Source organism: Nelusetta ayraudi, unplaced genomic scaffold (genome assembly GCF_046127955.1).
Source record: "Nelusetta ayraudi isolate G7.1 ecotype Tasmania unplaced genomic scaffold, CSIRO-AGI_Nayr_v1 ptg000004l, whole genome shotgun sequence".
Taxonomy (NCBI): Eukaryota; Metazoa; Chordata; class Actinopteri; order Tetraodontiformes; family Monacanthidae; genus Nelusetta; species Nelusetta ayraudi.
In genome coordinates this window covers 8,327,303-8,352,616 of record NW_027466054.1, presented here as the reverse complement: position 1 = coordinate 8,352,616, position 25,314 = coordinate 8,327,303, and the positions used below count along the sequence as shown (strand labels likewise).

The window sequence follows — 25,314 nt, the reverse complement described above, 5'->3', positions numbered from 1 at the left end:
AGAGGTCAGAGGTCATAGAGGGCAGACTGGCTGGAGACCATAGAAAAGCAACAGTAACTCAAATAGCCCCTGGTTTTAACCAAGGGCTGCCGAATAGCATGCCTTTTCTGAAGCTCATTCACATGTTTGGGACTGTCCCCGACAAAACTATGGCTCTAGTTCGACTTCTAGTCTCGCCTTCATTCAGCGGCATCACATGTTCAACAGTCCTGACACCGACGTTGGATGGTTTGCAAGGCTGGCACATAAAATCCTGATCCTTGAGGGTATAACTCACGACGCCTGGACGAGACGAGAGCGGCCATGACACAGCCTCAATGTCGGACAAGCTGAGGCTGATCACAGGCTGTCACTGCATATATTACGTGCATAAGCCTGTCCCACAACCAGACAGCCACGTAAGCTGCACAGTTGAGATTTTTTATTTTTTCGTCAGTGTCAACGATGGGCGGCGGGCGAATGAGGTCAAAGCGGAGAGAAGAGCGTGGAGGCCGTGGAGCTAGAAATGAGAACATCTGAGCCCACCGGGGGAATTGAGGGGCACCACTGCCACCTGTTTTTGTCTGTGATTGTCTGAGTTTGGAAGTGACTGGCCGTCTTTGGATCCCTCGCTGCTGAGGCTGCTACTGCCGCTGCTGCCGGTGTGAAAACCGACAGCTGCCAGTGGCATTTGTTCAATGATCTTTACACGGGCTAACACATCCCCTGCCTTCAGACCCTCACAAGGTCCGTGAATAATGTCGGCGTGTGTGTGCGCAGCGGCGATAGTGTTCAGCTGGCAGCGGGCGCCGGTTCAAATCTACTTTAAAGAGCTGGAATTAACAAGTAGCCGCGCTGTAATTTCTCAAAAAACGGGGGCTTTTGAGCTTTGCACTGCGGCAGATAGATCCCATGCTGGGAGGGGAAGACCTGCCCTGCTGTGAATTATATAAAACGTGGAGACAATTTCTTGTATTATTTTTGAGATAGTGTTTCTAATACATGTCATACTTGAGTTTCACAAAGTCTGGACCCAATTTGACTTTAGTGCATCTGATGGGACAAATAGAACAGACAAAGAGTTTTCAATATGCTTGAAGTCTACGATGTCTCGCACTTTGCCTTCTTACCGGCATTTTGTTTTAATGAACTGATTTAGTGGTGTATTGTTGTTCGATTGCCTAGCAATATATGGAAAGTCTAAGAATTGATTTATCACAATATTACTGTTGTCATGGGCCATGTATCACGTCTTCCATCGTTTCATAAGATGCCCTTTTATTCCCACCACTAGTGGCCAGTAGCGTACTTTCCATTACATTGTTAATGCACTGTGTGGGTGCAGCCACACAGTGCAGCTGTCAAAAAACTCGCAACTTGGTAATAATACACCCCAAAAAACTCCAGTAGGAATGTTCACAATTCTCAGCCACCCCCAACTGACACCATGACACAATGCAGTTTTTGCCAACTCTAAATTCTAACAGTGTGCATGACAGTGTCTGTCAGAATATTTTACCCCGGACTGGTTTACTAGCAGAACAGTGCCGTGCATGTTGGATCCCTCCGATGCCGTTTGCTGCTCGCTGCTGCTATTAAGTTTCAAAGCTGATTGATTTTGGCAGACAAGAATATCCGTCTGCCGAGGCTCGTTCCCTGCGGTAGTTACATCTTCTTTTTTTTCTTCTTCCAGTTATAGTTTCAGAACCAAAGCCATTCTATAAAGCATGTCAATAATTGCCAAACAGACTCGAGAAGGTGTGGGGTGGAGGCGGGGGGGTTGGGGAGGGCCGAAGACTTCGCCGGCTTGATGCTGATTGTCGTACGCGCCAATTTGAGAATGCGCAAACCCGTAAGCTCGGGAGCTCAGGAGCACATGCACACGCGGTGCCCCCTGCTGTGCCCGCCCCGCGTACCTGCCGGCGGTGATAAGAGCCGACGCCGAGCAGCATCCTTTTGTTCTGCCGGAATTTGCTCAGCCCTCCCGTGCGAGCGCGCGGCTAAATCGAACCCTCGCCTAATCCTTTGCTTTGAGCCCGGCTACCTTCAAGCCTTTGAGCTCCGTGTTCTCCGTCGCTCGTCGTGGGTTTGATCATCGTCTTTTGTCTGGAAGTTCCCAAAAATGGGCTGACGTCACACACCCCCCACAACCCCGACCGCCCCCCCTCCGGTCCCCACCGTCTTGTCTTTGTCTCTGTTTACCAACCTCTCTCTCTCTCTACTCTGTCCGTGACTCAGCGTCCAGAGTGTCTCAGCGTCCTCGGTGGCGGTGGTGGTGGTCGTCGTCGGTTGTGGGACACAAACTCGAGTCGCTGCTGTAACAAGTGTCTCTCTTCCTGCGGGACGGCTGAGTCACAGGCTGTGCCCGAGGTGTGACACACGACTCTGTCTGCCTCCTCGCCAACTCTGTCCGTCTTCCCTTATCCTTCCCCTCCGCCCCCTCCGGCCTCTGTTGTGCCTGTTGCTATCTTGGTTGTCGACCCATTAATTGTTTGCCTTCCTTCCTCTCCGTCTCTTCCCCTTCTGTGTTGTTCCAGACCTCCCTCCCCCCTCTTCCCCTGCTCCACCTCGTCTGCTTGTATTTGTCGACTCTCTTCCCTCTTGTGGCTCCCTCCTCTCTCTCTCTCTCTCTCGCTCTCTCGCTCTCTCTCTCTCTCTCTCGCTCTCTCCCTCTCTCTCTCTCTCTCTCTCTCTCTCTCTCTCTCTCCCTTACTGTCAAGCCAACCACAGCATTAACAGCAGCAGCAGCAGCAGCAGCAGCGCGGGTAGCTCGCAGCTTTGCCGGCTCTCGGCCACCACAGCAAAGGCTGCAGCGTGCGTGTCTCTGTGTGTGCGTGCGTGCTTGCGAGTCTCTTGTTTTGCATATCCAAGGCGTGCGCGTGAGACAGCGTTTCCGTGCAGCTCTGCAGAGCCAGGCTGTATCAGATACGTGGAGTTACCCCGAGCGATGACTGCTGGGGCTTTTCGTTGAGGCGTTGAGTGTCCTGCAGGAAGGAAGGAAGGAAGGAGGGAAGGAAAGAAAGAAGACGTGACATCTCCTTTTCCTCCTCCGTCGCCCTTCTTCCTTTTGGCCTCTTTTCATCTCTGATGACTCTTGCTCGTCTCTCGTTGGCTCTCTGGCTCAGTCGCCCGGTGCTGCGAGAACTGTGCGCGCGCCGTAACTGTAAGTGGACTTCCTTGTCTCTGTGTGCGTGTGTGTGTGTTTTCTCACATACTAACCCCTCGAAGCCCGTTTCCAACTGCTGTGTCCGTGCTTTTTGGCCAAGTGCACATGCTTGCATGTTTAGATTTAAGTGGCGTGTGGTTACATCCCTAATGACAGAACTAGGCTGATTTGTAAATAGCCTGTTTGGAGTCGACCACACTCACGTACGAGCAAAGGAGTGACCTCCATGCTGGAGTTCTGTGTAGATTTCTAGACGTATTCTGAGTAGATGTTATTCAGGGAAAGTGTCACGACTGCCATTTATGTAAAATGTCACTTGTTGTCGCGGCATGTGAATGGATGCCCTCTCCTCCAGGTGTTCTCTGCACTCAGTGTGTGCATGTGAGTGTCGCCGAGATTGGAGTTGAGAGATTGAATGATGGAGGTTCACACTAGTGTGCGTGTGTGTCTCCACTGTCAATCAAGGCGACAGGGGGGTGGGGAGAAAAAAAATCAATAGATTCACGGCTCCACTCGGACCGTTTACCACTGCCAAGTAACGGGCTGACACCGTGGCCCCCGAAGGTTTGCAGACAACTGTCAAGGATCGCCTGCAGACAGACGATGTGTCAGCGCCAGGCGCTCCTTCACAAGTTTCTTTCATTTTTCTTTTTTTCCAATCCTATTCTTGCCAAGTGATCTTACACTGCCTCTCTCCAAAAGAGAGAAAATAAAAACATTTATGTCCTCTCACAAATCGTCTGCGAGGCAGTGATGGAGGTTATACGTTAAAAAAAGTAACAAAGTTTCCCTTGTAGCTCGCAAGCTGACACGGCCGACAAGGCCGGTGCAGGGGAGGCCAGGGGACAGACGGGGAGGCAAAGCGAGACCAGTCGCTATCAATCCTCGGCCGTCCTGGAGGAGCGTCGTTTGTCTTCTCGCGCTCTGCTCTCCTCCTCCGACGCCCGTCGTTCTCTCCTCCTTGTTGCTGCGGACACTTTGATCCTGGGCGGCAGGCAAAGACAAAGTCTCCAGGAGCTTCATTACTTCGGAGGCCTTCGTCATAAAGGGGGCCATAAAAAGATGCTAAGGGATGGATTTCCGACTCCATTTAGCGGACGCTCTCCACCGGCTTGGGCGTAATGGCTACATACGGGATGTAATGTCCCTCTGCCAGCGTAAATGGCCTCTTCTGCTTCCTCGCGCGCCGAGGTTAGCGGGGGAGACTGGGATTGGCTATGATACATCAGTCCTGAAGGAATATGACGTTGTGCATTTTAAGTGTTGCCTGCTGGGGGTCCGGCTGCTGTTTGATTCAGGGGGAAAATGTCACCACGCCGCATAAACTTGTAATGAATGAATACATGACGGGGAGTTTTCTCCTGTCTATTAGTCTGCCAGAGTTTCTTTTCTCTGTGTTTTATGAAGTTGTTCTCTAAGCAGCCCAACTGACCTGTCTGCTCTATAGTTTCCTCACCTTTCCCTGAATTTGAATGATTGCCAGCTCGTAATGAAGCTGGGCCAGGGAGAATGAGTGTGGACTGTTTTGTAAGCATTTGGGCATTCATATCGGGTAGCAGGAAAAATGCTTGGGGAATTGAGGACTGAGAGAAAAGGTCAGTAGACAGGATGCCCTTTTTTAAAAATCTGATACAAGGGAGTTATGGAGAGCAAAAAGGAGGGAGAGAGCCAGTGCCATGGAAAAATCAGCTCAGTGGGGGAATAAATGTAACAAAACAAAGAAAAAATGGATCAAAAACAACATTAGAAGCCCATGGAAAAGTTGACTTTTAAAGGTCTCATATTGCATTCATTTTTATTTTATTTTTTTCTCCTTCCCTGACTTGAGTTGATTAGCCTTGTGCGGTTAATTATTCCTAAATCCGTTGATCTCTGGAAAATAGCACTTTGCCCTCTGTTCTTCAGTCAAGAAAAAACCCCAACAAACCAAAAAACAAGCCAAAAATAATCAGTTTTAGTTCCTATTAAAAATGATACTTTGCTGAGCTAAAAAAACAAAAACAAGGCAAGCTTGAGGCTCTCCCAGTGGGTGGAGCAAACACCTGGCGGAGGGGAGTTCTTCCCTCAACTTGGTGGGGGGCAGTGCACTTTGTGACATCACATAGGGATACTTTCCAGAACACAGTGGTTTGTTGTTCTTTATTAAGTAAATGATCTTACCTTTTTCATTTGGTTCTCTCCTCCAAAACCTTTAACCTTTAATTAAAGAGTTCAAGAGAAACCAATCCAAGCTGTGCCTCCTTTGAACCCTAACTCAGTGAGTCTAATGATACTGTTCCAGACACGAAACGGAGGACAGACTGCATTTGTCACAGCCGGCTCATTAAATCAACTTATTACTTGTTATGCATACAGATCGAAGACAATCACTTTCTTATTTAAGTGAATATAAGAAGGCATGAACAGCTTTCGGTTAAGGACCACATACTTGGTTTACGACCCTGTTGGAGTCGAAAAAGTTCATCCTCCCATCCTCAGCAGCCGTTCACGGATCCTGTTTTCTTTGCGTGTTTGCACAATGAATCACACCTTTTGTTTTCGTCATCGTATCACCTTTGAAAGATTACGGATGTTATTTATAAAGCAGCCTCTGGGGGCTCAAGATGACTATGGCCCTGTTTGCACTTGGTCACTTGTAACTGTTTTGGGTGATTGGATCACGAGAACGGATCTCGCAGCATCTGTTCGCACTTAGCCATTAACATGCGTCTCGAGCGTGCCATTTGATCGCATCACCCCCCCTGCCGAACCTATGCAAATGCAACATGCGTCATTGCAGTAAAGCGCAAAACCACGGCGAGTTTTACCTGACAGCGAATAAGAATCAACTTCCTTTTTGCAGACTGTATCAAGTCACTGGTTTTAATTCTACTGCAGCTCGTATGGATCCGAACGAGGAGTAACGACTGTTGGGACAGAGTGGTGACCACTTTATTTTCGGATCAACAGTGCCTGGCAAATTTTCGGATGCAACGTCGCACATTTAATCTCATATGTGGGAAACTGCGACCGCTGCTCCGCTGACAAAATACGCTAATCCAGAATGAAATTTATTAGCATGCTAATAATAGAGTCTAACAAAAATTATTTGTTTTCGCTTCTTGTTTGTAACTTTATAATGACGACGCCGGAAGTTGGGGCGCCGACCAAGTACGTACACGGGAGAGGTGAGTGGAGTAGGCGGTCCTTAATGTGGACTGAAGTCGCATTCTGTTCGCACGTCCGTGACGAATGCGTTTGCACCTCCCGAGGTGGTTTTGGTGATCGGATGTCAAAACGGATTTGGGCTGTTTGCACTTGGTCATTTCATGCGTTTTTCGTAATCTGATCAGCAAAAAACGCATGAAATGACCAAGTGCAAACAGGGCCTAACAGTATATGTTGTGGCAAACATATTAGAAAACTGATCATCAACAGAATTTATTACAATTACAAATTTGTACAGTAAAAATAAAACTTTGTCATATTACTTGAACTATACTTGTTGCCTTAGTTGTTTGATAAGCTAATGGCTGTTGCCTTATGCGCTTAAAAGTTAATAATTAGGACTGAGACTGAGCAGATGACTCGCACAGCACAGTGCAGCTACTGTATTCCTACAGTTGTCTACCGTGTGGAGAGGAAGAAGGTGCAGTATTTTCCCTCGTTGCTGCTTTCAGAATCTCAAACTCTTCTTGAAAAGATGAATGCCGACAATGGACTACTAGGCTGGTGGTTTTTGTTTTGTTGTTTGTCTTGAGCCAACCGGGTGTCTCCTCATTTCAGTACACATGACATAGATTGTGTTGCATCATTGCTACATGTACAGCGCTTTCATAGTCATGACTGACTGTTATCATTTCCCCCCTCTGCTTCTTCTTTGTTGCTGTTTTGGTTGGCATCCTTTCCGTTTATACTGCCCCCTTCAGGCATTTTGATTGTGCTGCCTCGGCCCTAATGACCAGTGTTTTTGCACACGGTTGTAGTTGTTCACTGAATCAGACCCATTTACGCCACTTTAAGTTATCAATGTTAAACGGAAACTATCTAAAGGAACATCCTTGATAATTTCAAAAAGAATCCTCACAGGTATCAGAATACAATACAAAACAACATGATACTCCGAAGTACGTTGGAAGGAAGAGGTACCGTGAAAGAAATCTGCGCTTGCCTTTATATACTTCACTCGCTTTTTCTGCTCCTGCCAGGTTGAAATATGTGGAGCTGTTCTTAATTACACTCTTTGGTTTTTCCACTGAGCGCTTTACGTCATTGGCACGGTCGTGGCCATCCAGCACAAGGCAAAATGCGCTGATGGTGTGGTGCGCAGGTGCAGGGCTCCTCAGTGCAGATTTGTCCTAGCATGCTCATGAGAAAAAGACTGGCGCGTCTCTGCGTGCGCGGGTGTGTTTTCTCCCACTGTGGATCATCCTTCTTCTGTGGTGACGGGCTCATCCCTGCCTCATTCTCCCTGACCCACTTCGCCTGTGCTGACACCCCCCCCCCTCCCCACCCCCACCCCCACCCCCCATCGCGCCTTCAGCGGCCACATGTTGTAAGGGGAGTGAGGCGAGGAAGCGGAGGCCGAAGGAGTGAGAGGGGAGAGAACATTGTGTGTCCCTGCACCGTCTGTCAACAGGACCACTTTTATTTTCCCCAATTCACAGAGTTATTATATTAGACACACTAATGCTATCTGCCTGCAGCAACTACATAATATAATCAAGAGAAGAACCGAGTTTTGCAGCAGTCCAGTATTTTCACGATGCCGAAAAGCTTCAGACAGCTGTGAAAAGCTAAATTCTGTCTCTCTCGTCTCTTTCCGCAGAGCTGCTTCCTGGGCAGCGCCACATTTTCAATAAGTGATCTGCTGAGGGCTAAGGATGAACACCTGACCTTAAGTCTCAGGTAAGTGCATGTTCCTGTTATCCTGTTATATATTTATGCTCCGAGTCCCTTTTGGCTAAAAGGCGTTCTGACTTTGGAGCGGGCAGATTATATCTGCTCCGACCCAGACTGACAGACCAATTTACACGTCACTCTGAGGAGAAGTGGGAAAAGAAAACCTTCCCGCAGTTATTGGAGCACAGTGGGGGGTGATTGGTCATTTTGTTTTAGCAGTGCCATGTTTGTCATATGCATCAGAAGGTCTCTCGCCTCCCTTTTATGCTTCTTAGTAAAGCATTTCATTTGCAAATGTTTGGCTGGCAAGCAGAATCCTCCGTCAAAGTCAAGGGCGCAAAAGAGTCCTTCCTTTTTTTTTCTTTTTTTTTTGGTCACTCGAGCAAAAAGCAGATAGATTTTTGACAGAATCAGTCAGCCAACAAATCAGAGTTAAGGTGACAAATCACTGAGGACACAAACATTCTGAAGGACAAACACCATGGGATGCTCTCAGTGCTTTACACAAAGGAGGTGCCGTTTTTTTCTTTCTGTCTTAATAAAGATCTAGTGGCAAGAATATAACCGATTGGCCCTGGTTGTGAATAATGGGTTGCTGTACGAGAAGCTTTGTATGGCAGGGAACAGTTGCCATTATGAACTAAGAAAATATCCACTTGACCAGCATGAAGTGTTTTTTTTTTTTTTCGTCTTTTTTTTTTTTTAAATAGGTGCAGTTCTTTTGCATACAAGTGCCAAGTGTGTGTGTGGGTGTGTTTGGAGAGCAGACCCTAACAGACCCTGAAATATCGTGTGGCCTTGAGTGAGATTGAAAAGTTGTCATCTTGGTAAAAGGAAAAGGGGAGAAAGGACAAAGCGAAGCGACATACTAAGTAAAGAAAGGAGTCCAACAGTGATGCCTCAGTATTTAGGACCCACATCTACCTAATTTGTTATGAGGGGCAAAATTTGCATTGCCCAACCATATAAACACCCCACCATGTAAGCACTAGAATGTTGAATAAGAGAGAGAAGCAAACTGAGAGCATTGTTCTGAGGCTATCAAGAGCCCCAAACTGGGCGTCAATAATCTTCATCTTTGACCACAAGAAGATCTTGGCTCAACCTTTGCTCTGAGTAGGTTCCCTATACAGCCTAAAAGAACTCTTCTTCACAGACAAACTGGGTTTGGGTGCTTGTAATATCAGTAAAAGCTACCCGGGGGGGAAAGTATATAAAGGCTTGTTCACTTACCAACAAAAACAAAATTCCTGAATAAATTTGTCCATTTTTCAAACCCTTATTTTACAGTTTTCATGAATTAATGTGATTGTTTCCCTTTAAAAAGATAACTATTTTTTATTTAATATCAAGTTCATCCGAAGTGCCATGTTTATGGACAAAACCTACAGTGAATCTGCCGACTGAGAAACAGGAAGTGACAGAAAGATGGAGGGTTGGTGATGTGTGCAATAGCTGAACTATTGCGCCCATCAGCTCAACTCAAACACAATTCTCATAAATATCTGTCACTGACCTGCTTTGCCCAGACCCGCAATCATTTCTTCTAAAGCTGACCTGGATCTGCGGGGATTCACAGTGCAATACACAGTGCATTGCGGGGTCCCATGGACAACAAGTCACCCTGTCCATCACTGACATTAAGAAAGTCCCTGACCCAAAGCAAAATCTTGCGCCTCCCACTTCACCAGAGAGAAAAGAAATGCCTGAAATAAAGACAACAACACAAGATGTGTGTAGACTGATGAGGGGAGGACAATATTAGTAGAATTACTACATGAAGCAAACGCAGATGCCATACTATACTTCAAAAAGAAAGACATTTCCAAATTACTTAATTACTGCATTATCATGTTTGCAAACCCAACGACCGCTTAGTCTAGAATGTCGTGTGTTTCTGACCAATGTATGACCAATATTAAAACTCAGGAATCTGTGAGTCATCCACAACTCATCCATTGTGTTGATTCCCAGCTGCTTGATGTGAAAGAAGTTGAATAGACGTTAGAACACACTGCAGCCGATGACTTCCCCTTACCAAAGACCCACTTTACTTCTGTTTTCCACTGGTCAGCTGTGACTTCAAAACTGACTGACTGATTCAGTTTCTCAATCGGGCCTTACACAACAGACAACACTCTGCATTTTCGTCAGACAGCGTTGGAGAGATATTATTATTCTGTCTTTGTAGAAATCGTGACTCTTCATTTCAACACATTTTGGATGTTTTCTTGGGTTGAAACTGGTTAAACACTTGTTTCAGCCTTAATGATTTTGTAGCATGTGTGTTTTCCCAAGCTGCCTGTGGTCTTTAAATGGAATGTTTGAGTGTCTTTCAGTGTCTAAGGGCAAAAAGTTAGGACAAAAGTACAAAGGGTTTTCTTGTAGTCCTTCAATTATTCATGGAGTGTGGTTTCATTTGTTTACTTGGCTTTATTTGGGTGCTACTTTACGACAAATTGAACCAAATGGCGCCCATTTTTTTTTTTTTTAAGTCCCCTTCAAACTCAACAACAAACATATGTGTTCTCTCTTTTTTTAATTGTCTATTGACTATCATGAAACCAATCATTTGGCAAAACAACAGGTATGAATAATAAGAATGTCAATAGCAGTATTCAGTAAATAGGACACAGTAATATTGGATAAATCAATGAAGGACTCATACTTGCTGATCTTAAAGTCACTCATTTAAACCTAGATTCATACCTTCTGCATTTGTCACGTCCCAATGTTTTATTTTATTCTTCCAAACTGCATCCCTAGCAGACCGTTCAGGATCAGCAGAACCAGTCTGGGGTGAATCTCCCAGTCTAATGCTGGCATTTTCTGCAGTCACATTACTGAAGCATGCACAGAAACCTTTAAATAATTCAAGCACCCCCTTTAAGCCTCTCACTCAGTAAAATTACGGGGCATGTGTTTGAACTCAGACTAAATTTTATATCAGCAATGCGTCTTTACCTCTTTTTACGTGGGCCAGTAACATTATCCTTCTTGCGCTGCTTCTTGTGTGTTTAGTCTGAGAGGGAGCCAAGAAGCAAATGTGGACAGAGAGCCCCAGGATTTAAAATATTGATTGACCACATTTGATATTTACAACCCATCTCTGTGAAAACTCATCATTTTAAGGATTAAAACTGTTGATGGGGTAAAACTTGAACCAGTAATTTATGTTTGATTCTCACCATTCAGAGCAGCATAAATTTCAAGTGGTCCACAGCTGGCATTCACCATAAAGTTATATTACATGAGTTATCTATCTGAAGCGGGGTTGAATAAAACACATGGAACACATAAATACGGCAAGGTTAGAACAAACCATGTGATTGTCTCCTACAGTATATGGGTGGGCCTTTGGAGATGTATTTAAAACCCTAAAACTCTTTAAACTAGGCGTCGGCAACCTTCACTATCAAAAGAGCCATCTTGCTACTGTCAGACTGCCTCTTTAAGAGGGTGACGGAGACCTGAGGCTGTGGGGATTGTTGCAGCTGTCTTTTTCTTGGCGTGAGAAGTTCGGGAGAAAGCCGATGCGCATGTTATTTGACAGCGATACAAATAAAGTATTCAGTTGGAAATTAAACGTCCGGTGATTGACGTTTGCGCCAACGTTACAATATCAGAGTGCAATTTTCACTTCTGACTCATCGGGTGCCGCATTTCAAGGCATTTTTGCGGCTGCATATCATTAGCGCAAAAACCTTTGTGGACGCGACGCAAAGATGGAGTTAGTAAGTAAGCAACTCGTAGCAGGAGTTCAACTTTGTTGTCGATCCACAGCGTCTTTTTGTGTGCGTTCTTTGCCGTCTTCACAGTGCTATGTTAGCGAGCTGCTACTTCTGTAAATACACCGGGCTCCACGTCTTCTTCTTCTTCCACCTTCAGGGAGTAAAACCATAGCGCCACATAAGGGCTGGCGTAAGTACTTTCCAGTGTTTCTGTGTATGCAGATATATTTAGAGACAGCTATATGTAATCTCTTTTTTTCAAATGCTTTTCTTAACACGCTCTGTTTAAAAAATAATTAATGTTAATGGGGTCATTAAATGGCTAAATGTGTTTCCTTGTTATTAGGTTTTTGTTTTTGTTTTTTTCAACGCTAAAGGAAGCCACTGCAGGGGTTTGCCGAACTGTCTTAGATCAGTCCCCCAAATTAAACTACCAAACACCTAAAGGTCAACTTTTTGTTTGTTTGTTTGTTTTACTCTTTATGGAGAGCAAATAGCTCAACCTGAACCTCCCAATCTAAGGAAGAGCCAAACAACACATACTGTGGGCTACAAGTCATGTGACTCAGCGCTGTGCGCTTGTTATGCAACTTCCTGGTGTGGTTCTTTTAATCTAAACTACTTCATTACACAAACATTAAAGAGGAAAACGTTGTGGAGATGAAACTATTTTGTTCTAAAACTTGTCAAGTTTTGTTTTGGTTTGGTTTTTTTTTCATCTTTTTCACATCTACAGCAGGGATGTTTGAAGATCACCCGGCATAGATAACAGTCAAGCAGCACAAAGCAAACAGGATGCCAGTCACCATGTTTTGCAACTCTGTACAGAGATAATACTCTGTAGGTGAGGAGCAGCAGCTCAAGTCACACAGGAATCAAACTATTTGAGGATGTTTGCACAATAGACAAGAATCCTATGGTCCATTAAATTCAGGGGTGGCCACAGCCAATCATCTGCCTCCATCTAACCATGTCATCTGCATCCTCTCCTCTCACACCAACTCACTTCATGTCCTCTTTCACCGTATCCATAAATCTCCCCTTTGCTCTTCCTCTAGACCTCCTGCCTGCCAGCTCCAACCTCAGCATCCTTCTACGGGCATATTGACGATTCCTCCAATCTGGCCTGTCTGGGTTTTATCTCAATCTAACATGTGCAGCCCCTCTGATGTACTCATTCCTGGATCAGTGACGTGCACAGAGGAGGGATGGTGAACCTATCAGTAGAGGGATGCTGAGGGTGGAACTGCCAGGCAGGAGGCCTTCATCCAGCAACCAAGAGGAGCTCAAATAATGTTGCTGCACAACCTTATCATGTTCTGTGCGAATACCCCTCCACGGTGCACCAAGCAGTAGGGTTCATGGCCCCTGCTTCAACAGACTGGTAGAAATTATGCCACTTGGCTCTAACTACAGCCCAGCAAAAACTGCAAAAGTGAATTTTATGATACATTTTTCTGAAGAGATCAATCCAGTCGGTGAGATTTCAGCTATGTGTCATTTGGAAATCTTCCACTACATTGTTGTTCCATGCAAACATTGAGTATGTGCGTGCACGCGAGTGTGTGAGTCACAGTGAAATTAGGTATGCGCTGTGCCTGGCGGCTCTTTATGTAAATCCCTGGGTGTGATTCAGTGGTCAGGATGTTTCCACCTCCAAACTGCTGAGATGAAAGTGTCCTTTGTCCTGATCGTGCAAACAAACTAACTTTCCCTCAATGCACACTTGTTTTTCAGCCTTGAAATATGTTTTCTCTGTGTCGACTATTTTTGCACTTTTCCAGGTGGCAAGATCACTAATTCCCGATACACAATTTCAGCTGCAGTGAGGAAAGAGATGACAAACCCTCTTTCTTTTTTTTTGTACGTTTCTTATGCGTCTGAGGTGTGTGCATGTGTGTGTGTGTGTGTGTGTGTGGCCCCCCGTTGATATTCTGCTTCTGCAGTTTTGATCCTCTGCTATGTTATGTGTGTGTGTCTGTGTGTTAGATGACATCTGAATTAATCTATTCTATTTCCATTCGCCCTCACATAGGTTTTTCTAGAAATGTGACATTTTCACAAACTTCAAAACTTTAAAGGTTCATTATGCAGAAGGTAGAGAATCCTGAAATTATGTCTCAGTACGACGCAGAATAGTTGTTAAACGGTGAAAAAGGTCAGAATGCTGGGGGGAAAAACAAACTAAAAAGAATGAAACCCTCACTCTAATCCTTCATTTTTTAACATTCTACTCAGGTTTACATTTTAAGGTGTCATCCATTAAAAAAAAAGGCGTGTGGTCTCATTCTTCACGTTACTTTGCGGTGACAAGACCGGGTGCCATTTGAACGCAAATAATCACTGGCGTGTGACAACTTGGCACCACCTCTTCACCTCGGAGACGGACACACGCAGCCGTGGCAGCCAGGGGAGCTGTTGGCGGCGTGTCGGCGTCGGGCGCTGGAAGGCGTGGAGCTGCGATGTCCAGTGGTGCATGTGTAATGGTCGGAGACACACCGGGAGGGACGGGGGGACGGGGGGGGTGCTCTTGATTCAATATGCTGTTTGCTTGTCGGTTTCTCCCGTGAGAAAACATTTCAAAGATGAGCATCTCCTGGCTCTCTCCTTCTTCTTTTCCCCTCCATGAGCATGTATGATTCACCGTGGTGCTGCTCAACCTGCGGACGAGCCCGTGGGTGATTCACAGTCCGGGTTTGCTCCGCCGACCCCAACCTCACCCCCACCACCACCACTCCCCCCCCCTTCGAGGTTGCAACCGCTAACGCTAACGGTCCGGAGTGCAATTCATTGTGGCCCGTTAAGGAACAGATGCTTCATTTTACCACAAGGCTCTAATTGCCACTCACTTAGCTGCGGCAGAAAGTCAATTTATTTGAGTTGACTGGGCTCGGCGCGCGTGGGGGAGGAGGGGCGCTGCTTTATCTCGCCGAGGTGCAGATTGATTGCCTACAGTCAATCTCAAACCCAATATGACTTTGACCAACTTCCCTCATAAGCTCCACATTTACATTCGCTGCTGAGCATGTGTGGAGAGGAAATTGGTATTTGAACGCCTGTGTGTGCGTGTGTGTGTGAGAGAGACTTTCCGACTTTCTTACCTCGGCCCTTTCAGTAAAGTTCACTCTGCCTGAGGCAGCGTCCACCTCAGCACGCCTTTTTCCCCAATTCTCTGAATTCTCTTTGCACTGCGGCTCGTCTCTCCGGCTTCACTGGCCCGCTTTCATGTACGACTCGTTAGGATGTTTGTCCTGGCCTGTTTTTCACTTATTCGAAAGCCGCGGCTGGGTTATACTTTGTGAAGCTTCCCGACGGTGTTGTGTGTAATAAGTGCAAGTGCCGGATGCACGCAAGCTCCTTCCATTGTGCCGAACTGTCTCTGCTTTGGGCACCACAAGCCGCCGAGGTATTGACGAGAAAGACATGTCGAGGTGTTTGCAGCAGAAAGTTTGACTCGTTAAAACAGGCAGCAGGGAGCATTTAGTGGTATTTCTTTGAGTCGGTTACTTTGAAGCATTGACCTTTACTAATCATAAAGCGCACGGCTGTTTTAAAGAGAATTATTGATGATGGATTTGTTTGAGAAGTAAAACTGTGTTTGACTGAGTGAAACTAACAACTTCTTCAAATCACTTAGATCCATAAAGAATGGACTGCGCTCCCTACCAGGGCCAAATTTTTTGTGAGGACGCTGCACCCGCAGTTTGCACCAGTTAGGCGTCGTATCCAGAGAGGTTTTTTCCCAAATGATATGCCGGCACAAACGCACCCATAAATTTGCACATTGCCATCGCGTACCTTGAACCCAGTCTTACGCGTTACATTCACATAAGTAAATGCGTGTATTGTTGGCTCTGTGCCTAAAACAATCTCGTAGAAAAGAGGAGAAGTAAACAAAACAGGAATAGGAGCTGGCTGTCCTCTCTGCCGGCGTTCAGCGGCTTGCAGCCAAATTACAATATCGAAAAAAAAGTCAAAGTGAGAGGAAGAAAACATGGGAGGTGACGCAACGCTGATCGAAAAGGAAGTCCAGATGTGTCAGTCATTACATATATGTGCAATTGTCACTTTAGTATTTTATTTCAGATTTCAGGTTTATGTAATAAAACGGTTTGTATTAATACAACCCCCTATCAATATATGAGTTCTGTCAGTGTTCTTATTCATTTAAAAAGCCTCTCTAACGACGTGTCTGGCCCGTCAAACCATCCAATATATTTCAATATCATTCTCACCTCACAAGCTTGTTCCCGTTCGACGTAAAGTGCTCAAAGTAAAGTGGGTTTATCAACAGTAAAGAGTTTCTTGGTGATTTATGGGCTTTAGAAAAAGCTAAATCAATATAACTCAATATGTCTCAAGACTGGCAGAACATGTTGCAACCAGATAGTGTTTCTCCATCACTAGGCTCATGTAACATTCATTTTGTATCCCCCCAAAAATACACTCACAGTTCTATCTACTCCAAGTGCTGTGAGTTAAGTTGTTTTTTGTATGTGAGTTTCATTTTTCACACTATTACTCATCATTAATCTACATAATCTACAGGAATCTCTCCACTGGCAATGCACATTGGGCTCGAGTTGTTGTCCTCACCGTGATATATTCAAACTTTATTTAAAAAGACTAAGACTGCAATTTAACTAGACTTGTGCAACTGAATTGCAAAGCCAACAAAACTGGCTGAAAGACACTAAAGCCCTACAGTATATATATAAAAAAGGATGGGGTGAAGTAATGCGACTGTGCAGTTGACACTTATATAAAAAGCATTAAGTTTGTGACCTGAGCCACTTTAGTTGTGTGTTGTTGCTTCATAAAGCTGCAGTCTATAGTGTATCACTATAAATGATGACCTCAGATTGAAAAAGGTGTGAAGACCTGCGGACCGAGCGGACTGACCTCCCCGCTGCCTTCATCCTGCTTCCTGCGCGCCGGCTGTTATAAATCTCTCTCTCCACCCATGTGCTATACGGACTCAGACTCTTTGCCTGATCCCCTTGTGGCCATTACTCACGCAGGGAGACGGTGGCACTGTACCTTTTGAAATGCTGCCACATCCCAGCCACGTAATCCATCATCTGGCTGTATAGAGTCAAGTGTTTACGAGGGAGTAAATAAGTAAAATCACAACTGGGCTCCTAATTGTCGGCCAAATTCGTTACGATCAGGAATTTGAATGTTGCGTCACGCTGAATAATGGTTTTAGGATTTGCTGAAGTTAATGGCGGGGGAATTTATTGGGCTCGTTCGCGCACATTTGTCTCATGAATGTAATTTGTTTTGGATTTTGTTGCAGTTGGTTTTTAAGCTCAAGTGATTTGCAGCTGTGTGTGTGTGTGTGTGTGTGTGTGTGTGTGTGTGTGTTTTTCTTCTCTACATTCCCTCTGCAGACAGTTTTTTTCTCCCCCCCTGAATAACTTAAGAGGGATCTTTTTTTTTTTTATTTCTCCTCCAGTGGAGAGTTTGGCTCATTTTGCAGTCATGTACATGCTAAATCTGGTGTGGTATGAATAAAAATCTGGCGAGGGCACCCGCCGCTGCTGGTGTGCTACAGGAGATGGAAGCATGTCAGCACGCTGGAGGTCTCTCAATTATGGATGTAATGTATACACAGGGGAGGGAGGTTTATAATCGGAATAAAGGAGGTGAGCTGCGTTCACCCACTCACAGCGGAGATAAGCGGATTTTTCCTTTTTTTGTAGATGTGCCAGTGCGGCAGGCTGTATACAGGTATTCATAAGGAATGCCAAGTGCAGGTGTAAATCATGTGAATAAGCTCCTCCATCATGCTACTCCAGCTTCTTTTTTTTTTTTTTTGTCTTTCTGAGGGCCTTCCTACTCCCCTGCCCCGTGACTTTCTCCCATTGTGGATGCCTTGTGCTCCTCTTGTTATTTCGGAAACTTTATGCACACAGTAGGAGAGGCACTCTATGACCCAGTTCTGTGCCGCAGTTCCGAGATTTGAATTCGATATTGTGTTAACGGGCGCGCACGTCGGGCAAGGCGGGCCCGCGCGTGCGAGATTTACCGCGGCGGGGCTGCATTATCTCAGACCAGTGCCTCTGCTGCCTGGCTTCATGGCTTATTCAATAATTTTCCGTTGCTCCGAGCCCTTTCTTCGCCGTCCCACCAGTAGCGGTTTAGCCCACTATCACTATAACACCGTTTAACACTGGCACAGCCCTCAATACTTTGCTGTCCTCATTCTCATACTTATTTTTTCAGGGTGGGGGGAGGGGGGGGGGCTGCTAACTCTCTCCCTCACGTTGTGTTCCCTGCAAAAGATTTTATCGGCGGCTGACTAAAAGCCTGAAAATCTGCTACACTCAACGTCCACTTTGTATTGATGTTGAATGAGGTTCAATCGCTTGTTAACACAAATAGCTAATCAGCCAATCAAGTGGCGGCAAATTAGTGCATTTAGGCATGACGGTGTGGCGAAGACAACTTGCCGAAATTCAAAGTGAGCGTCGGAATCAGCGGGGGAGAAAATGGATTGAAGAGACTTTTAACGTGGTAAACATGGTTGTTGCTGCCAGACGGGCTGCAGGTCTGAGTGTTTCACAAACTGTTGATCTATTGGGATTTTCACATCACAATCATCTCTTGTGTTGACAGAGAATGGTCCCAAAAAGAGAACATATCCCTTAAGCGGCAGGTGTGTGGAGGAAAGCTCCACACACCTGTCGGAGATCAGAACAGGCAGACTGGTTGGAGACCATTGAAAGGCAGGAATTACTAAAATACCCTGAGCTGAGTTTGGTTCGAATCAAAGAGTAGATATGCACAAAAGTCCAACCCCAAAAAAACATTCTAGAATGGAAACTCTTTTTAAAGAGACATTGTTCCCTTGAAAATTGCTTCAAATCCAACTGTGTGTGAGCTCACATTCACCGTGACCGATCAATGCAAAGAGCCTCAAGTCTTTACATAGAGCGGATAGGCCAGCGCTTTGAATGGTCAATCAAGACAAGAGCTGAAAGGGGGAAAAAAAAAAAAAAATCACATCGCTTTTAACCATTAAACATGTTAAATTATGCTCCCTGTGATCTGACACACTCTTTCTTCCAAAAAGCCAGTTAATAGTTTCCCCTTTCTCGGCCAGAAAGCCATTTAAAATGGGAAATTGTGAGCAGGATTTATTTAATTAGGGTTTATTATGGTAAACCAGGCCTGCATTATGTTAAATTTGAACCAGAATAAAGAAAGCATTACCTGTCTCTAGATGATATGCCTTTCAAGGAGTTCAATGAGAGGTTACTTCAAAAACAGCTGAGTGTATTGGTGATTCGCTCACTGCTGCAAATCACACTTCTTACTATGAAACAGTTCTTTGTGCTTTTCTTTTAGCGAAGTAAATTGACTGAATAAATTGTCTTTTGAGTTAAACTTTTAGAGACCAACTGCACTAACACGATGACTTGTTTCATATGTTTGATACCAACTGAAATTTAATTCTACAAGTGAGCTCTCAGTATAATCTCACTTCAGACGACGGCATTACAATTCAGGCTGTTGATTCCAAGATCACAGTGATTGCTCACAACTCTGGTGGACGGATGGTTTGCAGGAGCGTAACCTCTCTTCTGAAGTGCGTTACCGGTTTTTATCTCCTGCTTTGAAGCAGTGAGCAGCAGAAAGCGTAATGCAACGTTTTACACAGAACTTTATTCTCACCAGCTGGTGTAGACATTTTTGCTACTCTAGCAGCTCTGTTTAAAGCAGGAGCATAATGAACAGAGTGTGAAAAAAGCTTTTCAAAATTATATTTATTTTTATGTTCATTATCAGTGAGCAGAGGAAATGCATTTTGCATTTCAAGATTTTTTTTAATATACGCATATTGAGAGGCCTTTAGCAAACAGAAAAATGCATTCAGTGCAGATTGGATTTACACCTGAGCAGCGTAAACACTTGGGCGATAGGAGCCACACATGCATATTATATACAAGAGCAAAATTGCTACACCCCAGCTATACGGGGTAATGCCAACGTGCAATCCTCCAAATCATATATGTATGTAAAAGAGGGGTGTGGTGGGGTTGGGGGGCAGGTAGTGTCGACTGGCCTGAAATAAATGCACATACTGTTTCCTCATTTTTTCCTCCTTTAGCGCTAAAAGTGCTCTTTCTCCACACGGTTCCTCTGCATAATCTGAGAAATCCCAAGGCTTTAAGGCTCATGGGCAGAATGTGAAAATAACGAAGTCAGCCGGCGCCGCAACCCCACATCAAAATGGGAGTCGGAGTCAAAGAGTACTGGGCAGACGGGGAAATATTCCAGTGACGGGCCGCCTTAATTATCTGCCACGAGTACGGTAATTCCCTTTTCCACAGGACGACTGCAAGCGTCGACTTCGGTAAACGACGACAGACTCTGTGAGGTCTGTCAGTGCTGGTCAGCCATTCAGAAGGTACCTCCAGCACATATCTACACATTGGCCGGTGACGAGTGCGGAGGGTGGTGGCGGGCAATGCGTTGTACAGGGTTTTCATAAATTTGCTCCAAAATGGTTCGGAGGCACGCTGGAGGTGCCACATGCTAAGTAATGAGGGGGTGATAATGAGGGCAAAACGGAAGCAGGAAGGAGTGAGGTGCGTACAAGCGTGTCTCGCCGCTCTCTGTTTGTTTCCGCTTTTATCCCCCACCTAGTTTAGCTCGTAGAATAAATTGTGGCATTCCGTCACTCAGGCTCCCTGCTGGGACCGCGTGGGGGGGAGGAGAGGGGAGAGCGAGAGCGAGGACTGCAATTAGTTCTGTGCGTGCGCTATAGAGGATGAGGTCACGCATGGTATCCTGTCTGCCTTGTAGTTTTCTATTATCTTCAATAATGCAATGCAGAGTTCCTCTTTATTTTTATTTTTTCAGGCTAAAAATAGATTTAAACAGTCGCACACTTGTCATATTTCAGTGGCCGCTGTGCCCATTGATCTATTACTGGACCCGAGATTCAGGTTGGGTTCCGTCATCTTACCGCCGGTTATTCTGTGGCTGCTTCTTTTTTTCTTTTCTTTTTTTCCTCTGGCTGCCAGTTTACAGTAAAGCTGCTGTAAACAGTTTAACGGCCGTTTTGCCGCGGCACTTCTGCGCCTTCGCGTGCGTGCGTGCGTGCGTGCGTGCAGCCCGTGCGTGCAGCCCGTCGACAAGCTGTACGAACAAAGAGCGTGTTAACAGGAGCGTTGTAATGTTCAAAATGTCGCAGTGCAATATTTATTGCTGTGCGCCGGGCGGCGGATTCGAAATGAAGTGCAGTCTGTGTTTATCCGACGAGGGCTGAACTTCGAGCACTTCCTTGCCCCGCAGTGGTGCTCTGACGGCGAGCTGTGTTGGCGAGAAACTTTACCAACTTTGTCGCTCCGTTTCCATCCACATCTGGCAGCGTCCGTCGCTTTCGCACCTGTTTCTTGACCACAAATGACGGGAGCTGTTGTTTCAACCTATCAGGCCTCCACGCTGACATCACAGCGTTTCATCCTTTAACACCTCGGCAAACTTTTTTGTCTTTTTTCACTGCGGCTGTCATTTGAATTAAGGCCCCAATCACTGTTTGGTGAATCAATATGCACGTCGACTTGCTCACGTGTTGTGCGCTGACTTGTGGATGCTCACCCGGTTATAAGCGGCAAGCTCCGACAGCTCATCCGTCATCTTTTAATTCACTTCATCTCTGTGAAGTTCTTTTATATTTTCTGACCCGACTCATTTTTGGTGCTGAATGGGCTCTGCTGCCCCACAAGAGTCATATGAGTGTGAGGATTGCACGTATTGATGAAGTTACAGCCATGTTTATGATACAAAACGAGAGAAAAAAACCTGCTTTGATGATTAGATAAGTACTTACTAGTTTGCATCATCCTGGATGAAAAGTTTATAAAGACCCCAACTGCCACTTATTTTTTTAATATGTAAAATATTGCAATTATTCCAAGTCAACCATGGATTTCAGTGCATGTCAACGGAGAAGGAAACATATTTTCAAGTTGTTAATTGCCATTATGCGTACTACACATCCAATTTGGCATGTAACATCAATTAGCATAATAACATGTTCATGGTGACTCATAATGTTGACCGCGTGGGGAGTAAAGGGTGAGCGAAGCTACACCGCAGGGTGCATTTCCATTATTTGTTCTCTGACATTTAGATAGGTGGTTGCACAAGTCCTTGTCATTCGATGTGCATGCGTCAGTGTTTTGCTGTGTGTAAAAATGTATACACTCACACCGAAGCTCACACTACATGCATCTGTTGAATCGTTAATTCAATTTCCTTTGTGTTTTTTGATTACGATATGAGATCGTCTCGATCTTTAGGTCAGCGTCCTAAACAAACAGTAACTGCACACAGCAGTAGGAAACACTGTATTTCTCCTGTTTCTACAGATTTTACCTTAAGAGACACAACTCAACAGTTTGGGTGAAAATACTTGGTGTGATTATTTCTTTAGGTTTTTTTTTTGCTTCTTAGCACTTCAGTTTTCGTCTCCATGAGGAGAAAGCACAGATCGTTTTGCATAAGTTCACATTCCACCAGTGCTGTATGCTTGTCTTAAACGCAACATTTTCTGGAAAACACAACTTTCAGAACTTGATCCTGGTGTCTTTTCACCACCCCGAGAGAGGGAGTCTGGCAGAATGTTAACCGCTTTCCGTGTGTAAACAACAAATCGTCTGTATCAACAGAATTCCTAAAACTTTTTTTCACTTCCCAGGGATTCTTTGACATAGCCCAGAAAGTGAATCCCGTCAGGGTTTTCACCCTCATACCTTAACCCGTCGATCGAGCGGGACATCACAAAAAGCTGGCATTAACATTAAAAGTGGCTGTCCCAGATTGCATTTGGTGATAGAATGTTTGCAGTGTGAGGATGATATTGCCTGATTTTTTGAAGGGGAAAAAAACAACATAAATAAACAGGAGTAATAGACCAGATATGAACAAGGTAATGAAAACAGGATATTTAAGTCGAAGATAAGGGGCAGAAAATAATGGATGATCTCCACGAAGGCCTCCTGCAGAAGTGGGTTTTAGGAAGTGCTGGAATAGAATTTAGCCGAGTCAGCTGGCTGAAGATCTACCAGCAAGAGGTTTTAAGCTGCCGGGCACAAACTGAAAAACCCAGATCACTTTTTGAAACAAGTCGGAGCAAGTACCGTCAAGCATTTTGAAAGTAATTAATATATTTTTTAAAATCAATCATAAACTACATCCAAGAGATATATGGTCCTTGGTTTTTCAGTTTGTCAGCAGTCTTCCAGCTGAATTCTGGATTTATTGCAGATGGGCAATTTCTCTGAAATTGATCCTTAAGTGCGATGAGTTGCAGTCATCACACCAAGTTGATATAAAGACACGATCACTTCAAGACCAGCCTGATGAAGAAAGTTTGTTATTTTGTATTCTTTTTTTCTCTTTTGTCATCTTCTATAATTTGTCTTCGTAATGCTTCATATTAAAAGACAACAGCACCACTGTGATTTGATGCACAAAAACTGAAGGTTGGCAGAGTTGTACCAAATGTTGTTCACATGATTAAAGTGGACTATGTTGTGGCACATGAAGTGCACGTGGGAGATTTTATTGTGTATTATCAGCATGACAACGGACTTTGCAAATGTGGCGATAATGATTCGGAACGAAGGAGGGCACATAGACTGGTAATGGTAAAGGACCAATGATTGCTCCTGGGGCCACTCCACAGGTTAGACAGGCTGGAGGTTGTGGGAACTCTTCCATAGAAACAATGTTTCTACTTTTCTAATCTTTTCTTCACAAAAATACAGTGTAGCTGTTTACCAAAACACCAGAACCAAACAGAGACCAAAACATAAACATAAGAAGAGATGGACAACAGCCAAGATGGGTGAGATTTTTGATTAGTCCCTCATATTTTTGTTTTTACACAATGGCACCCAGTCAATTGTTTAGACATTTACCAATTAGACTTGCCACAAAATGCTAATCTGTTAATCACAAAAAATGATCTTGGATTAGCATGGCCTTTAAAAACATTTTCTTTATCTTGGATTAAGTGTACTTGAATTTTTCCAGCAGCATGATGTTTGCCCCAAAGTTATCGTACATATTTTATTAAAGCACATTTTGATTTGCCAATTATACATAAAGCTTGAGGCCGAGATGGTAACTGTTGGAATTGGATGTTCCGGGAATTTCTCTGGCCTTCTTTTTCAGAAGAAATTAGAAGGCATAAAAACACATCTGAATAAAAGGAGACTCTTGGTGTTGTCAGCTCTTCATTGAAAAAAACAAAACAAAACAACACTGTGTAGCATTTACTCCATTCACTATTTTTTGTTTCATATACTCTTTGTGTTTCTGAGTCATTAAACTTGAAACAGACTGTGTAATTGTCTCTTCAGCTCCCCTCCGCCCCTCATCCAGAGATAGACGCTCTTGCGCAAACGCATTTGAAGGTTATTTCATGCCCTGTTTCATGGCCAGACAGCACACCCAAGTTTGACCCTCACTAAATTTATAATAAAACTGAACTGGTAATAAAACAGGTCAGTGTGTGCTCTTGTCGGCCAAACGCACGCGGTCTGCTTCAGTCCGACTCATTATCTGTAATGTAAATGGAGTTTACAAGGGCCTCACACTGAGCATTTGCCTTCTGTTTTCATGGATACACATACTGTAATGGAGCAAATGCACTGTTTATCGCTCAGCCATGAAAATGCATACAGGCATGAGTCCTTATATGTACAGTGTGCACTATGTTTGTATCATGTGTGGTAAAATAGCAGCAGTAACAGACAGCGTGAACAGAAAACTTACAGCAACAGTCTGTGTGACCGAGCTGTTGGTCTGCTATGTGATCCACAAGTCATTCCTAGGTTTAGGTGTCACCGTAAAGGCTCAAAGTGTAATACTTCCATAAATAATGTGGAAAATCCAGATGCAGTACTAAAGAACAAGGAGTCCAAATCGCTTTGGGAAGTCATGTGGAATAAAACTTGAGGCCGAAAGCATTCCATGGAATTCAAAAGAGAGCTTTGTGCTGCTGAAATCCCATTGTTATGATACCTCGTGTATCAAATTGCCAGGGCTCAAGAACATGATGCCTCTACTTCACTGAAAGAAGAAAGAAAAGAGAACACTATTGGTATCCCAAATCCCATCCACATATCCAGGCTCGGATGGTTGACGTCCAGTGCACGACGAAGCACAAGGTGGCAATGCGATCTCTTAGTTTAAGGACACTCTGTCCAATCATTAGCCTTGAGAAGAAAGTACAATAATGGTAAAGTACGTTTCAAGTCAGTTTCTTCTTAATATTAAGCTTGAATGAAAAGTCAGTGAAGTGCAAGAGAATGCCATCCAATGCCTATTCAGTGGATGAACATTCGCCCGGACACATTACTCTGGTTCTGTCTGCCATCCGTGCACTGCTGCTTTAAGAGACAAAGTTGCACAAACAAACTTTGCACACACCAAAGACCATTGCCAAAGAAAAGGAAGGAGCCCAAATCTCTTGGTTTTCGTGCACACACCCAGGGAGCAACGGTAAACCTGCGATTTCACAATCTTCTGCCT

General features: G+C 44.6%; 1 protein-coding gene across 7 annotated transcripts in view; it reads left to right on the top strand.

The window, feature by feature from the left end:
- Positions 1–25,314, top strand: part of inpp4b (inositol polyphosphate-4-phosphatase type II B) — a 141,752-nt gene that overhangs the window by 44,440 nt on the left and 71,998 nt on the right. For 6 of the 7 annotated variants that reach the window (XM_076032783.1, XM_076032778.1, XM_076032790.1 and 3 more), the window contains one exon: positions 7,953–8,032. In XM_076032783.1, the coding sequence (XP_075888898.1) occupies positions 7,953–8,032 (80 nt within the window). Of the gene's footprint in view, positions 1–2,711; positions 3,143–7,952; positions 8,033–25,314 lie in introns of those variants that run through there. The other variant, XM_076032795.1, reaches the window with a different exon arrangement.